Source organism: Nycticebus coucang, chromosome 12, assembly GCF_027406575.1.
Source record: "Nycticebus coucang isolate mNycCou1 chromosome 12, mNycCou1.pri, whole genome shotgun sequence".
NCBI classification, from domain to species: domain Eukaryota; kingdom Metazoa; phylum Chordata; class Mammalia; order Primates; family Lorisidae; genus Nycticebus; species Nycticebus coucang.
The window spans coordinates 29323958-29340739 of record NC_069791.1 but is presented as its reverse complement, the minus strand read 5'-3'; the positions used below and the strand labels follow the sequence as shown (position 1 = coordinate 29340739).

At 40.1% G+C, this 16782-nt stretch overlaps 1 protein-coding gene across 3 annotated transcripts in view; it reads right to left on the bottom strand.

Annotated features, from left to right (window-relative positions):
- The window catches only part of DENND5B (DENN domain containing 5B), a 212163-nt gene that overhangs the window by 105812 nt on the left and 89569 nt on the right, over positions 1-16782 (bottom strand). For 2 of the 3 annotated variants that reach the window (XM_053554201.1, XM_053554203.1), the window contains exons 2-3: positions 14233-14298; positions 10684-10793 (exon numbers count right to left, since the gene is read on the bottom strand). In XM_053554201.1, coding sequence (XP_053410176.1) covers positions 10684-10793; positions 14233-14298 — 176 coding nt within the window. The remainder of the gene's footprint in view (positions 1-10683; positions 10794-14232; positions 14299-16782) is intronic. The other variant, XM_053554202.1, reaches the window with a different exon arrangement.

Genomic DNA, 16782 nt, shown 5'->3' with positions numbered 1-16782 from the left:
GTGCTGTGGTGTAACAGCTCATAGCAACCTCAAACTCTTGGGCTTAAATAATTCTCTAGCCTCAGCCTCCCAAGTAGCTGAGACTACAGGCATCTGCCACAACACCTGGCTCTTTTTTTTTTTTGCAGTTGTCATTGTTGTTTTAGCTGGCCTGGGCCAGGTTCAAACCTGCCAGACTCAATGTATGTGGCTGGCACACTACCCACTGAGCTAAGGGTGCCACCCATGATGCTTTTATTTTTTTGTAGTGACAGGGTCTGACTATTTTGCCCAGGCTGGTCTCAAACTCCTGGCTTCAAGTAATCTTCCCACCTTGTCCTCCAAAAGTACTACAATTGCAAGTGTAAGCCATTCCACCTACACTTAAAAGTGGATAAAGTGGGCAGACTGGGACACAAGACCAACCAAGGTTATGTTCACATGTGGGGTTCAGACTGTATTTTCTAAAAATGTCTCCAACAAAATTTCCAGTTTCATATGCTCTTCCAGAACCTTGCCATTCTCCAACTAAGATGTGGAGCTATCCTCCTGTCCTTGAACCTGGGTTGGCTACTAAGAGTGCCTATTCCAAGAACTGCCAAACTTCTTTCTATAAAGAACCAGATAATAGACATTTTAGGCTCTGGAGGCCATAGAGCCTTTCCTTTTTTGTTTTTGAGACAGGATTTCTTCTGTTATGCCCAGGCTAGAGTGCAGCAACATCATAGCTCACAGTAACCTCAAACTCTTAGGCTCTAGAGATCCTCTTGCTTCAGCCTCCTAAATAGCTAGGACGACAGGCACCTGCTACAATGCTCAGCTAGCTTTTCTATTTTTAGTAGAGATAGGGTTTCATACTTGCTCAGGCTGGTCTTGAACTCCTGAACTCAAACAATCCACCTACCTCAGCCCCCAAGACAGGGTTACAAGCATGAGCAACTGTGTCCGGCCACCATACAGTCTTTGTCACAACTACTCACAGCTCTACCATTGTAGCGCGAAAGTAGCCACTGACAGCACACATACTGGCTTTTTTGTAATAAAATTCTATTTATACAAATAGGCAGTTGGGTAGATTTGGTCTGGGGGCCCTGTTGCCTACCCCTGGCCTAGTCAAGTAAAATGCAATAGCACTGACAAGTGACACTGAGTGACTGTTAAGGCTAGGCTTAAAAAGTTTCTATGACTTCCATCTCCCTCTCTCTCCAGTCATACCCTTGGGAGCCCTGAGGCAACATATGAAAAGTTGGGCTAACCTGAAGCTGCCGGGCTGGGGAGACCACATAGGGGAAGCCCCAGCTATATTCCCAGACTAGGAGACAGACCTGTGAGGAGCTTTCAGATGATTCCAATCCTCACCCTTTGAACTGCCCAAACTGACACTGAGAGCAGAGGAGCTACCCACCAAAATCTACCCAAATTACAGATTTATAAGCAAAGAAATGATTTTGTTGCTTTAAATCAAGGGTCAGCAAACCACAGCCCTGCTATGATTTGAATGTATGCATCCCTCCAAAATTCATATGTTGAAACTTAAACCCCGGGGTGACAGTTTTAGGAGGTGGGGCCTTCTGGAATGTGATTAAGTCATGAGAGCTCTACCTTCATGAAAGGATTAGTGCTCTTATAAAACAGGTTAAAGGGAGCACCCGAGAATGGTTCCTCTGCTCCTGTCCATTCTGACATGTTAAGAAACATAGCCTTTGACCCCTCTGGGGACACAGCAATTTGGCACCAACTTTGAAGCAGAGATTAGGCCCCTATCAGACACTGAACCTGTCCTTTCAGCCTCCAGAACTGTGCAAAACCAATTTCTGTACTTATTAAGTTACCCAGTCTGAGGTATTTTGTTTGAGCAGCAGGAATAGACTAAGATAAGCCCTTAGGTTAAATAAAATCTGCCACCTGTTTTTGTAAATGAAGTGACACTGTAACAGTCACACCCGTCCATCTATGCACTGCCTATGGATGCTTCTGCACTGCAACAGCAGAGCTGAGTAACAGCAGCAGAAACTGTACATCCCACAACAACTCAACCATCTGGTTCTTCATGAAAAAAAATTGGCAACACCGGTTCTAAGCCACTATGAAGTACAAGATAAATTGTCATGCAGCAATAGATAATGGAAATATGCCCTCACCTCACCAAGTCTCTGTAAAAATACCACCTTAGAGAGGTCTTCCACTACCTTTCCATAAAAAACGTGTCCTCCTCATCCTTTATTGGCCATTAAAATGTCACTCCTTTGGAACATCTTTATGTGTGTGGGAAGCACTTAAAGTCTTGCAACACTATATACATATGTATATTATATATAGATACACACTGCTAGAATTCCATAATTATTTTTGATCCCTAGATTGCAAGCTACTCAAGGACTGGTACCATATTCCAATAACCTTAAATGTTCAAGAATACACACATGGAACAATACGCCATTAAGGGCTACCAAAAAAAAAAATGGTGAATGATGACAAGGATTAAAAAAACATTAAGCTCAGCATTAGTCTGCAGTAAAAATGCCTTTGTATCTGACATTACTGAATATGAAACCTGTAAAGAACTAAGGTAGATTTACTTCTTTTATATATATTCACTAGAATTAAATTACTATGTATATTTGGATAGAATAAGATACAGACTTAAGTAAAACCCACAGATATTTATATTTGCTAGGGGGAAAAACAATTACTCTTAGTCTTGGGAATAACTGTATAACAAAAGGCAATGATAGGATCTTTTCAAAATTCTTCCTTCAAGGCTCGGTGCCCACAGCACAGTGGTTACAGCGACAACCACACGCACCAAGGGTGGCAGGTTCAAATGCAGCCTGGGCCAGCTAAACAACAATGACAACTGCAACAAAAAATAACTGGGCGTTGTGGCAGGTGCCTGTAGTTCCAGCTACTTGGGAGGCTGAGGCAAAAGAACTGCTTAAGCCCAAGAGTTTGAAGTTGCTGTGAGCTGTGACGCCACGGCACTCTACCAAGGGCAACGTAGTGAGATCTGTCTGAAAAAAAAAAAAAAAATTCTTCCTTCAAATTAAGGTTGATGTCATTTTAACAAAAAGTCAATGAGTTGCTCTGCTGAAGTGTGAATGAAAACTCATCTGATACATTCACTGTGGTCAAAAAAGACTGTAGAAGGATGATCTGAATTACTCTTGCTCCACGCTTGTTCAGCATAATGCATGGCACAGAAGTATTTGTTGAATGAAAAAATTAATAAATAAGAAAACAAGCAAAAACAACAACTGGGGGTGAAGGGTCAGATTTAGATCCTCTCTGGATCCGGCCTGAAGTTCTTTCTCCACCAAGTAGGCTGTTCAGAAACAAGTGACCTCCAAAGTCAACACAAAGTTTTGATTTAATTGATAGGTTTTCCTGTCAATGTAAACCAAAAAAATCACAGCTCAACTGTTTTTGAACAGCTGCCAAATATTCCCCTAAGGGTTTGTAGCTTTCTTGAGCACACATTCAAACATTTACAGGAAATGCTTGCCAAAAGTTGTGCTAAAAGTGAAGGATGACTTTTTATGCTACAGATAACAGATGTAAGAATTTCTTTTAAATGTTCCTACAAATCAAAAAAAGTGAGAATTATATTTCTAATCTAGAAACCTTGAACTGAAAAATGCTTTTGTTTTCCATATTTAAAAGACCAGAATTGTTGTATGTCAGGAAAAGGACACTTTATTCTCAGAACACTTGAGACATAAATCAAGATTTTCTTACCATCATGTTAAATACCCTTATTATCCCATAATATTGCTATCTACTGACAATAACCTCTCTCCATTCCACCTTCCCGCAATAGAACAGGTGAAAATCTGAGTTGTCATCGGTGATCAGATTACCACTGGTAACCAGGTTACTTTAGCCAAAAGCCATCTGTGTACCTCTTCCACTTTGAGTAAGCAAATATTCATATCTCTCTGGACTCTTTCAGGCAGTCTGGCTAAAATTCTAATAACTCCTTTTCCTATGTCCTATAGTTCAAGGACTCCAAAAGCCTTTCTCTCAATTACATAAATACAGTCATGCCTGTAGGATAATATTTAGAAATAAACATATCTACATCAAGCACATAAAGTGAATTCAGTGTAAGTTTAAAATGACTTGCTTTTCTTCCAGAGGCTTAAGGGACCTGGACCCCCCTGGGACACACGCAGAGTTGTTGGCTTGCCTGGAGTTAAAAATTCCACAGGCCCATTCTCTGAAGCTGTGCACCCCGTGAAGCCTGAGATCAAAGGGCATGCCGCCCTTCCTCAGAGATACTGGCCAGAGGTCGCTACACACCATCCCATCTTGTGTAATCTGTTTCTTGACTTAGTAATTACAGGAGCGAGTTTACACCCACGGCAAAGCTGCTGTTTATTCGCGTCTCCGGTCACGCAACAATGCCCATAACCATATTTTGGTCAACAGTGGACTGCATGCAAGATGACATTCAGAGCAACAGGCACGCAGCCTAGGTGCACAGGAGGCTATACCAACCAGGTTTGTGTAAGCACACTCTGTGATGTTCGCACAATGTAACATCACTAACAATGCAATTTTCAGAATGCATCCCTGTCTTTAACAGATGCATGACTGGAGAAGAGAAACTATTCCAAAAACTCTCAAAGAGTTGGTCAGTTTGCCATTCTTTTTTATCTTCCTTCCATAAATATTCATTTTATCCCACATATTACATTAGATCTCTACAAAAGACAAATATGAAAATAATCCATTCCTTCAGGGAGCTCATAGCCTAAAAGGAAAGATGGACATCCAAAGCAACAGTGCTGCTTGGATTGTGTTTAAGATGTCATAGGAAAAAATAATGTGACCAATGCTGCTATGGATTGTGTTTAAGATGTCATAGGAAAAAAGAGAGAGCACTTAACTCCTTGTACTTAAGAGATGGTTTTGCAGTGGAGGTGACACCTAAATAGACACGGACAGGGAAGCCAAGTATTGTAAGCAAGTAAGCATTCCTTCATTTATTCATCACCAGAGTGTCTATTATGTGAAAGTCAAGGGATAGAGCAGTAAGAAACTGTTCCTGTCCTTGTGGTGCTTACATTACAGCAGGAGAGACACAGGTGACTACTAGCTACATAATTATTTAACTGCAAGTGGGACAGGTGCTACAAAAAAGGTACGAGGAGAACCTAGGGGGAACCTAAGTGTTGAGAGGGTGGGGGGAAGGTAAAAGCTAGGGGTAGCTTCTCTAAGGAAATCATGTTTAAAGTGAAATCTGAAGCATCAATAAGATTTCATTAGGGGAAGGAGAAGTGGAAGAACCTTCTAGCTAGAGAAGAAACACCACAAGCAGAAGCATGAAGAATGGAATGGGTAAGAGCAGACAGTTACTACAGGAGTCCAGGTTAAGAGATCTTCATGGTTGGACCAGGATGAGTGTGTGGAAACACAGGTAAGTAGATCGGCAACCGACTGCATATGGGAGAAGTAAGAGAGTGAGAATCTTTCTAGGATGATATACAGATTTTTGGCCTAGGTAGACAGGTGAATAGTTGTAATGTTCACTGACCAAGATTGGTGGGAAGAATTGTGGATTCGGTTTCAGATGTGTTGAGCTGGAGATGCCAATGAAATATTCTAGCTGCAATTTTAAGGAAACAGACAGGTTTCCTCAAGCAAAATGGCTGAACTAGAATCCCACTGCTATGTTTTCATTTTTTAGAGACAGGTTCTCACTCTGTCCAGCGTGATCACAGCTCACTGCAATCGCAAACTCCTGGGCTTAAGGGATCCTCCCACCATAGCCTCCCCAGTGGGTAGAACTACAGGTGCCAAAAGACCCAACTACCATTCCTGTGATTCTACTGTGAGACATGAATCTAAATTTGCTCAAAATGAGGGCTTACTTTCATTCTAATGTCAAAACTATAAATGTAATTTGAGGTTATCTATGTCAAATTCAAGCACTTGCTAAGTTTGCAAAAAGTATGTATACAGCCCCTTTTCCTTTGAATCTTGCAAGCTGAGCATCTGAAAGGTTTCTTCAGCCAGTCTTTTACCCTGTACTCTTGATCATCATTCCATTTCACCCTTTCTTATACCAAAGTAAACAGTAAATTGTAAATTAAGATCTTCATAATAGTGATTCATTTTTAATTACCAGAAATATTATACTCAGATGTTTCATTTCAGACAGGTAATTCAAAACAGAATCCTTATCTCTCATACAACTTGTTTAAAAAATATACCGTATTTTCTTCCTAAAAATCCTAGGTACAATACATTCTTAAGAATAACATCTCAGCTGGGTATGGCAGTTCACACCTGTAATCTCAGCACTTTGGGAGACTGAGGCAGGAAGACTACTTGAGCCCATGAGTTTAAGACCAGCCTGGGCAATATAGCAAGACCTCATCTCTACAAAGAATAAGAAAAATTAACCAGGGGTGGGATGTGCCTCTAGTCCCAGCTACTCGGGAGGCTGAGGCAGGAAGATTGCTTGAGCTCAGGAGTTCAAGACTGCAGTGAGCTCTGACTGTGCTGCCACACTCCAGCCTGGGTAGCAGGATGAGGCCATATTTCTGGTGGGAAAAAAGAATACGATGTATCTACTAGAATGTTAGATAAACAGTCATGGATGCCAACGTGCAGATTACCTCAAAGAGATCTGAAAGTGCAGTGGGAAACTTCAACCCTGTGATGTTCTGTTTCATTGAAAACAAAAGGTACACGCTGGAAGCAGCAATGTCAATATTTACATATGTTAGTTCTAGGTGATTAGCATCTGACTGTTTATTGTATTGTTCTTTCTGTTTATGATACTTTATTTTTCATAAAAATATTTGAATCAGCAAATAAGAGAGACATAAAAAGAATTCAGAGGGTGGTGCCTGTGGCTCAAAGGGGTAGGGCACGGGCCCCATATGCCAGAGGTGGTGGGTTCAAACCCAGCCCTGGCCAAAAACTGCAAAAAAAAAAAAGAATTCAGAAATAATTTCATTTGTCTCTTGTATTTTTTTCTATTTTATTTATACTGTATTCCTATACATGATTTTTTTTACTTAACAAAGTTCACTGCTTTGGGTACTTAATTAATGTTTGAAATTAATGACCTTTATTCAAAGCACCATTTTTCCTTGTTAGAGGAAGAGTCAACTGATATTACAGAAAGTGATGACTCATTGGAGTGGGATTTTTGCTAAAGGCAAGATAAAGCTTTATACTTTTAGATGGGAATAAATTATAGCTTCATACAAATGCACTTACTAATAAATCACAGAGGAAATTAAGGGCAGTAAATCTATGGCCCAAATGGAGAGTAGTTTAATGGGATGCTTTTCAGAGATTTTCAAAGAGTGCAAGCAAATCCTTTTAGATTTGTAGCAATAAAAAATGCTATGTGGTATTTAACCATCAAAATGCAAGCCTTTGCATTTACTCTACAAAGGGAAACTTTTGCCACTTACATAAAATAACCTTAGAGGCAAGAGATAAAGAAATTACCAAAGATAAAGGAAGCTGATAATTGTTTGTGTTTTTTTTTTTTTTTTTTGTAGAGACAGAGTCTCACTCTATTGCCCTCAGTAGAGTGCCGTTGTGTCACAGCTCACGGCAACCTCCAACTCCTGGGCTTAGGTGATTCCCTTGCCTCAGCCTCCCATGTAGCTGAAACTACAGGCACCTGCCACAACGCCTGGCTATTTGTTATTGTTGTTGTTGCAGTTTGGCCAGGGCAGGGCTTGAACCCGCCACCCTTGGTACATGGGGCCAGTGCCCTACCCACTGAGCCACAGGCGCCGCCCGGAAGATGACAATTGTTTTAAAGATGAATGGTTTGCAGAGGGGGAAAAGCTATCATGGATATCTTACTATTAATTCATTCAAATGATTAAAAGAAAGAAAACACATCAAATGTGGCATTTAGTTCCAAATGACTGTGAATTCATATGGTAGTAAGAACACAGTTTTGGATGTCATTCTGATTTCTCACAGAATAATTTATCTTTGAAATATCTAAGTACTATAACCTATTCACATTCTTATCTACTTTTCCTTTTTTTTTTTTTTTTTTTGAGATAGAGTCTCACTCTGTTGCCCTGGGTAGACTGACAAAGCATCATAGGTCAAAGCAACCTCAAACTCTTGGGTTCGAGTGATCCTCTTGCCTTAGTAGCTGGGTCTACAGGCACCTACCACTACACCCAGCTAGTTTTTTCTATTTTTAGTAGAAATGGAGGTCTCATTCTTGCTCAGGCCAGTCTTGGAACTCCTGAGCTCAAGCAATCCACCTGCCCTGGCCTCTCAGATGTTAGGATTACAGGCATGAGCCACCACACCTGGCCTCCACTGCTTCATTTAAATACTGTTTTCCTTAATACCCTTCTATTAATCTGCTACATAAGCAGCTGACCAATTATTTTTGTCAACGCTCCTTGCTATTTCAGTCAAATGTTGTCTGGGCTCCTCCAAGTCTCATAAAGATAACAAACAGTTGTATTTAGTATCTATAGTACTGTCTTCACCAAAGATGATGTTAAGCATCCACAGTACTAACTTACAGCAAAATGGCATCTCTGATTATTTTGGTATTAGGTAACAGTTCACTAAAATAGCAATTTTGTGTTCTATTAAGAATCAAAGCCGGGCGGCGCCTGTGGCTCAGTGAGCAGGGCGCCGGCCCCATATACCAAGGGTGGCGGGTTCAAACTCAGCCCCGGCCAAACTGCAACAAAAATAAAAAAAAGCTGGGCATTGTGGCGGGCGCCTGTAGTCCCAGCTACTCGGGAGGCTGAGGCAGGAGAATCGCCTAAGCCCAGGAGTTGGAGGTTGCTGTGAGCTGTGTGACGCCACGGCACTCTACCGAGGGCCATAAAGTGAAACTCTGTCTCTACAAAAAAAAAAAAAAAAAAGAATGCTTAAAAAAAAAAAAAAGAATCAAAGCCAGGCGGCGCCTGTGGCTCAGTCGGCAAGGCGCCGGCCCCATATACTGAGAGGGACGGGTTCAAACCCCGCCCCGCCAAACTGCAACAAAAAAATAGCCGGGCCTTATGGCGGGCGCCTATAGTCCCAGCTTCTCGGGAGGCTGAGGCAAGAGAATTACTTAAGCCCAGGAGTTGGAGGTTGCTGTGAGCTGTGTGATGCCACGGCACTCTACCGAGGGCGATAAACTGAGACTCTGTCAGGGGGCGGCGCCTGTGGCTCAGGTGGTGGGTTCAAACCCGGCCCCGGCTGAACTGCAACCAAAAAATAGCTGGGCGTTGTGGCGGGCGCCTGTAGTCCCAGCTACTTGGGAGGCTGAGGCAAGAGAATCGCTTAAGCCCAGGAGTTGGAGGTTGCTGTGAGTTGTGTGATGCCATGGCACTCTACAGAGGGCCATAAAGTGAGACTCTGTCTCTACAAAAAAAAAAAAGGAAAAAGAAAAAAGAAAAGTGAGACTCTGTCTCTACAAAAAAAAAAAAAAAAAATCAAAGCCAAAGTGCCAAGTGCTTTAGGCACCTGTCCTTACAAAAAGCACCATGCTATAATCCTCCCTACAGCAAGCCCAGACTGGAAAGGGTTTACTACGATACAGAAATACCAGGAAGGGTCCAGTGTGATCCCTATCATTTCTGGCACAGATCAAAACTAAGTTATATGGTTTTTCTTTCTTTTTTTTTTTTTTCCTTTTGGCCGGGGCTAGGTTTGAACCCGCCACCTCTGGCATATGGGACCAGTGCCCTACTCCTTGAGCCACAGGCGCCACCCAGTTATATGGTTTTTCTTTGAGGGAGACAGTGTGGCAGGTGGGAAAAAGCAAGCAAGAGAGTAAAAATGATCTGGTTTTAACTTCTGAGCCTCATTACATAACTTTGGGCAAATTACTTAAACAGGAATAAGAATTCTCACTGGGAATAGACGTAAATGTGTATGCAAAAATGACATACATAAAGAACCAGGCAGGCATCTACTGACTATAACTTCTTCCCCTTAGGTTAGAATGGAGTCTTCTCTGTGTCTTCTGACACTACCTTTAAAATACTTAAACAGAACTACACCTGTCACAGAACCTCAGTCCCACTTTATTCATTTCTGTATCCATCATGCCTGATCTCTGATTTGCTCCCTTTGTGAATTATGTAATTGCAGAGTTGATGGAAATGTAAAATATCATCCAAACTTCTAAAAACCCTTCGTAAAGAATCTGAAAAATATGACTATTTAATTCTAAGAATCTCCAAAGAAGACTTACAATCACCTCTGGTTAACTCTTTTACATTAATTCAGATTCCTTATAAACAAATTCCCACTCATGTTTAAATGATGCATTTAACTTTCTTTCCATCTTTATGCTGCTTGGGAAAATGACAAATTACAAGCCTATCATACGACATCCCTTAAAATATGAAAACTGTAACCAGGCTCTTTCCATCAGGATCCTCTCAGGCAAATAAAGTAATCACTGTTTATCAAAGCTTCCATGTATTAACACAAACCCACAACTCAACTTAACAGTAGAAAACTAAAAGGGACTTTGAGGGTCTACTGTACACACTTAGCTGTGAGAACCCTGGGCAAGTAACTTAATTTCTCTGAGCTTCAGTTTCCACATCTGTAAAATAAAGACAATGTCATATTTTTCATAAAATTCCTTGAAGGATAAAATAAATGAAATAATATAGACATTCAAAATACAGTAACTATCTTTATCTTAATAAAAGGAAGGCTAAAGAGAGAATGGAGAGGAAAAGAGAAACATACCATATTCACGGCATCTTGATCAAAAGGGTTCCATTCAATATTCTGAGGATAGTGGGCGAGAACTTTGGATTTGAATGTTCTTCTCAAAGGACTCTGGTCAAAATTTTCGCCTACAACAAATAATTAATATTTAGTATCTGTAACTTTTTCAAAGGCATTATAGTTTTACATTTATTTCATAGATATACTGACTGATAACACAGAAATCTGATTCAATTTCTACCTCTAACAGTCTGAGTTGCAAAATTCCCAAACAATTTAAGAGATCTGTATTAAAACTTCGGAATCTGAATTTTAAAATTCTGCCCAGACAATTGATACTTGTACACAAGATATGATTATATAATTGTTACTGTAACCTAATTATTATCCTTATTTCAATATGTGGTAATAGAAAAACTATATGAAAACATTTAACTAAAGAAACATCTTAAGTTAATCATACAGTGTTTAATTTTGAAATCTCATACACAGAGAGACTCAATGCTACAGTGCTCAAAGGAGGAAATTTTGCTTGAGTTTCCACAAAAATCTCTGGTTAGTATGATTGCATATCCAGGTTCGTAAGTCACAGACTTAAAGAATCAGAAACATCATTGCTGAGCTGTCTCATTTAGTAAACAGAACACACAAAACACACTAACCTTTTAAAATAAATGAGCTATTTATCATAAGACAAATTCACTACCTGTCAAAATTCTGGAAAGATAAAAGTAGGCTATACATTGATTATTATATGTCAGAAAATTCAATAGCTGTCAGATCACTTCTTTATCTCCTTGACCAAATTAATTCCCATAAGACCTGTTATCTCCAAATGCTTTAGTTTCATAGCATATTTTAATGTGGTTGGATTTTTTTTTTTTTTTTAAAGAGACAGGGTCTCACTTTGTCACCCTCGGTAGACAAAGCGTCTACCATGAAGCCACGGTGTCAGAGCTCACAGCAACCTCCAACTCCTGGGCTTAGGTGATTCTCTCACTTCAGCCTCCCAAGTAGATGGGACTACAGGCACCTGCCATAACACCCGGCTATTTTTTTGTTGTTGCACTTTGGATGGGGCTGGGTTTGAACCTGCCACCCTTGGTATATGGGGCCGGCACCCTACCCACTGAGCCACAGGTGCCACCCCGTGTGGTTGGATCTTAAATTCCCAATATCAAAAAGCTGAAATCTGGCTCAGCACCCGTAGCACAGTGGTTACAGTGTGAGCCACATGCACTGAGGCTGGCGGGTTCAAGCCCAGCCTGGGCCACCTAAACATCAATAACAACTGTAACAAAAAAAAATAGCCAAGTGTTGAGGCGGGTGCCTGTTGTCTCAGCAACTTAGGAGGCTGAGGCAAGAGAATAGCTTGAGCCCAAGGGTTGGAGGTTGCTGTGAGCTGTGACACCACGGTACTCTACCAAGGGTGACAAAGTGAGACTCTGTTTCAAAAAAAAAAAAAAGAAAAGGAAAAAAAAAAGTTGGGATCAAGTAATCAGAAGACCTTAAAGCAATTTCATTGTCTCCTGAATTTTTCTACTTTTAAAGTTCTAATTAAGTGTAAAATAGAAGCTGTTATAGCAAATTATAGATAAATGTCACTTACCAGTATATGTACAATGAGAAATATCACAAAGCAACCTAATTTATGAGTCACATTTTGATATCTAATTAGACTGAGTTTTCTATTTTGGGTAAAAATATGAAAAGAAAGATACTAAAACACCTTTGAGTGCAAAAGTTAACAGATCACAGAAGGAGGGAAAAGTCACACTCAAAAATCTTGCTGCAGACTGTAATATAAAATATGCAGGAATTTTTCTGAATAAGGACACATAATTTAAACATATCTGCTGAGGCAACTAAGCTACGGTTCTAACTGAAGTCTCTGGCTGAGGACCATTCTGCTTTTGATTCTCCTAACTTATTTAGACAAGTATTCCATCTCTATTTTTCTTCCCCTACACTTGCATCTCCTAAGAATTGAGAGCTTTAACCTCTAGAAGAGAAACTAAGGAGAGTTTATTAATTTTTGCACCAAGTTTTAGGACATGTAAATATCAAAAAGTCAATGGAGAAACGTGAAACTATCCATGACAGCCAGTGTGGCTAAGGAAGAGATTCAGGGTTCAGAACCACTGACTTCAAGGATAAACAGTGTCTTTAAGATGATACTAGGTTTTCATGTCAACGTTAATAATTTTTAGATTATTTACTTCTTTAATTAAAAAGAAAAAGGTTGCCGGGCGCGGTGGCTCACGCCTGTAATCCCAGCACTGTGGGAGGCTGAGGCGGGAGGATTGCTTGAGCTCAGGAGTTTGAGGCTTGTCTGAGCAAGAGTGAGACCCCAACTCGTGAAAAAAATGGAAAAACCCAGCCGGGCGCAGCGGCAAGCGCCTGTAATCCCAGCGGCCCGGGAGGCTGAGGCAGCAGGGTGCCCACAGCCGGAGTCCGAGGCTGCGGTGAGCTCCGACGCCACTGCCCTCTGCTCAGGGCATAGGGTAGAACTCTGCCTCGACAAAAAAAAAACAAGGAAAAAAAAAAAAAAAAAGAAAAAGGTTACTTTTCATTTCACTTTAGGTCCAAGAAAAAAAATAAAACAAAACAAAATGAAAACTCCCCCCGAGTTCTGAAAGTCTCTATTGCGGAATGTCCTGCCGACACAGCACAGGGCATCCTCACGTGACATATAGCCATCAAGAACCTTCCTCCCTCACTGACCCTCAAACGACAGAAATGGTGCTTTTATCATCTAAATAGAAATAAAATATGAAATACTGCAGGAGAAGAAATAATACATAACCTATGATACAATTCCTTGCAACACTTACCTTTTAATGAATTCCTATCTGCTTATGTTTAAAATAGTAACATTATCTTTATTCATGTATCAAGTTATTAATGAGACAGAGATAAATCAGAAAAATCATGACAGTGCCATTCTTATTATAAAGTTTTTCTGTTCACTAATATCCACACCCTCTTGAGGTACAAGGAATCAAAAAGAGAGAGAAGGAAACCGCCTCCAGAAAGAGATTTTTACAAAATCAAAAAAGCCTACAAAACAGTAACACAAACCGAACAAAAGGAAAAAACCACCACCGTCACCATCACCACCTGTTATTAGCCTGCCAGGGAAAAAAGGAAGGAAGAAGGAAGGAAAGACCGAGTCTACCGATACAGCTGTCTTGGCAAATACCATTTTGAAGGAAATTGGGAGAATCGATTATTAGAATATCCCTGCTACAACTACATATCAACTTAATTCCAAGTAACATCGCTAAGTAACCCCTACTAAATTTAAGCTGCAATTTAGCTTTTCCTCCTAAGAATAGAGAAAATATCTGCCAAGAGAGCTCAAAGACCATTCAATACAGTTTCTCAAGGCTTGAAGCAAATGAGGCCTTTATGAAAACCGAGATACAGATGAGAGAACAGAAACACAAGCAATACTGCTAAGTTTGCCCAAACAAAACTGAATAGAGACGCATTTATAATGGGTTTGGGGTGAATTAAAATACTGATTTCTAACACCCCATCCTTTTGTTAAACTTCCATTTTTACCTGAAGTCGTATTTGCAGCATCTTGGCTCTTGCCATGACGATCTGCTTCGAGCCATTGGTACAAAACTACATAATGTAACAGAAACAAAAAAGCTTTATGAACAAAGAAACAAACAAAAAAGTAAAAAACGACTTTGAAGATGGAAAACGAGATTAAAAAATTAAACAAAAGCAATTAAACAGAAGACATCAACATCAATGGAGTGCAGCTTAACACCAATGGAATGCTGTTTATAAGCTATTAGTAATAAGAAAGCAACGAGAATAGGTAATTTTTACAAAGTGAATGAAATGATATTAAACATCTGTAACAGTTCTTTGCAATAGGAAAAGGCACACACATTTTTATTTTAATGCTAAGCATCAGGAAAAAGCTAGTATTTCTCTAAACAGATATAATACAAGTTGGGTATCCCTTATCCAAAATGTTTGGGATCATTAGTGTTTTGGATTTCAAATTTATCTGAACTTTAAAATATTTGCATTATACTTACAGGTATAATCTCAAAATCTGATTATACTACTATCACCCCTAATCTGAAAATCTGAAATCCAAAACACTGGACATAATGTCGGTACTCAAGAAGTTTCAGATTTTATAGCATTTTGCATTTCAGATCTTTGGATTAGTAATGCTGTACGACAGTAAGACTAAATGATCGACTTTAAAAATTACATCTCAATCACCGTGTACCCATTAGAATAACTGAATTCCAAAAAACTGACTATTCCAAACACTGACAAGGATATGAAGTGGCAGAAACTGTCATTTGTTACTGACGTGAATGTAAAATGGCACAGCTACTTCGGAAGACAGTTTGGCAATTTCTTACAAGGTTAAACATAGTCATATCATGTAATTCCATAACCCCAGTCCAATCAGGAGAAAACATCAAATTCCAAGACGAGCATCCTATCATAGACCTAATAAGTAGTTGTCACAAATGCCGAGGACATCAGAAGCCAAGAAACTCTGAGAAACAATCACAGCCAAGAGGAGCCCAAGAAGACATGACAAGTGACACAGATGGGACCTTCAACACAAAAGGACATCAAGACAAAGCAAATCTGAGTAGAGTTGGGTAACGATAATGTATCAAGACTGATTTGTTAATTGTAACAAATGTACTATGTTATATTAATGACGGGGAAACTATTATATGTTTTTGTTGGGGGAGAAAGGGTACAGGGGAACTCTATACCAATTTTTCTGTAAATCTAAAATTATTCTAGGAAAACAAGTAATTTTTAAAACTACATTCTAATATTTAAGGTAAAGAAACAGCATGTATTATTTTCAATCTTATAAACAATCTGCCTTTTGTTATTTTTTTTATTTTATTTTTTTGTAGAGACAGAGTCTCACTGTACCGCCCTCGAGTAGAGTGCCGTGGCGTCACACGGCTCACAGCAAACCTCTAACTCTTGGGCTTACACGATTCTCTTGCCTCAGCCTCCCGAGCAGCTGGGACTACAGGCGCCCGCCACAACACCCAGCTATTTTTCTGTTGCAGTTTGGCCGGGGCTGGGTCCGAACCTGCCACCCTCGGCATATGGAGCCGGCGCCCTACTCATTGAGCCACAGGCGCCGCCCAATCTGCCTTTTGTTAAATCATGTTCATCTATGCGAATATAAGCTAAAATCTGCTCTGTCCAGAGATCCCATTTAATCAATTATCTTCAACACTATTAACTACAAAGTGTCAACTGGTGGAGGGACGTTTACTGCTACAAGGACACTGATAATAAATTCACAATAGAGCCCTGTAACTGAGCAGCTTTGGAGAGTATGAAAACATCTGGATGTCAGGAGTTTAAGGCTACAGTGAGCTAGGAGAGGACCACTGCACTCCAGCCTGAGCAACAGAATGAGACTCTATCTCTAAAAAACAAAAAATGTAAAAGTTAACAACAAAAATCAACTATTGGATGTCTCTTACTGGTTACTTAGATGTCTTCAACTTTTAGATAGCTTTAAAGAGTCAAATAATGTCAGGTAGCAACAGCCAGGAAGTCTCCCATCCAGACCCCCAGTCTTAACGATCCTAGGATAACAACAGCTAAGCTTCTATTCTACCCACAGGTATTGTGACAGTTCTATATCCCAAAGGCTTGCAGAAATTTTTCATGCCCTGACCACACAAAAATAACAACAAAAACCAAGGGTTGGGAAAGTTGCTTATAGAATTTTGAACTAGAGGAATAAACGAATTACGAATGGCTAAGGGCACCCTGAAATTATCAAAGTAGTTATTTGGATCTTTAGGAACAACCATGGCTGTGAACTGACATCCTTCATTGGGCCAAAAGAGACCTCCTACCAGACACACCTTCAGTAGGGACGGTCCCACCCCACCCCCCACCCCCGGGAATCCCAGTGGGCACACAGGACAGGACAGCCCTCAGGGGACAGAGAGAATACTGCACACTTTTAGACAAACAATTATGAAAGAATTTGAGAAGTAGACCTCACTCATTAAATATATACTTACAGGTATTTTTCCTCTTTCTAGTTTATAGGAATAACTACCATTGGATGAGAGGGGTAGG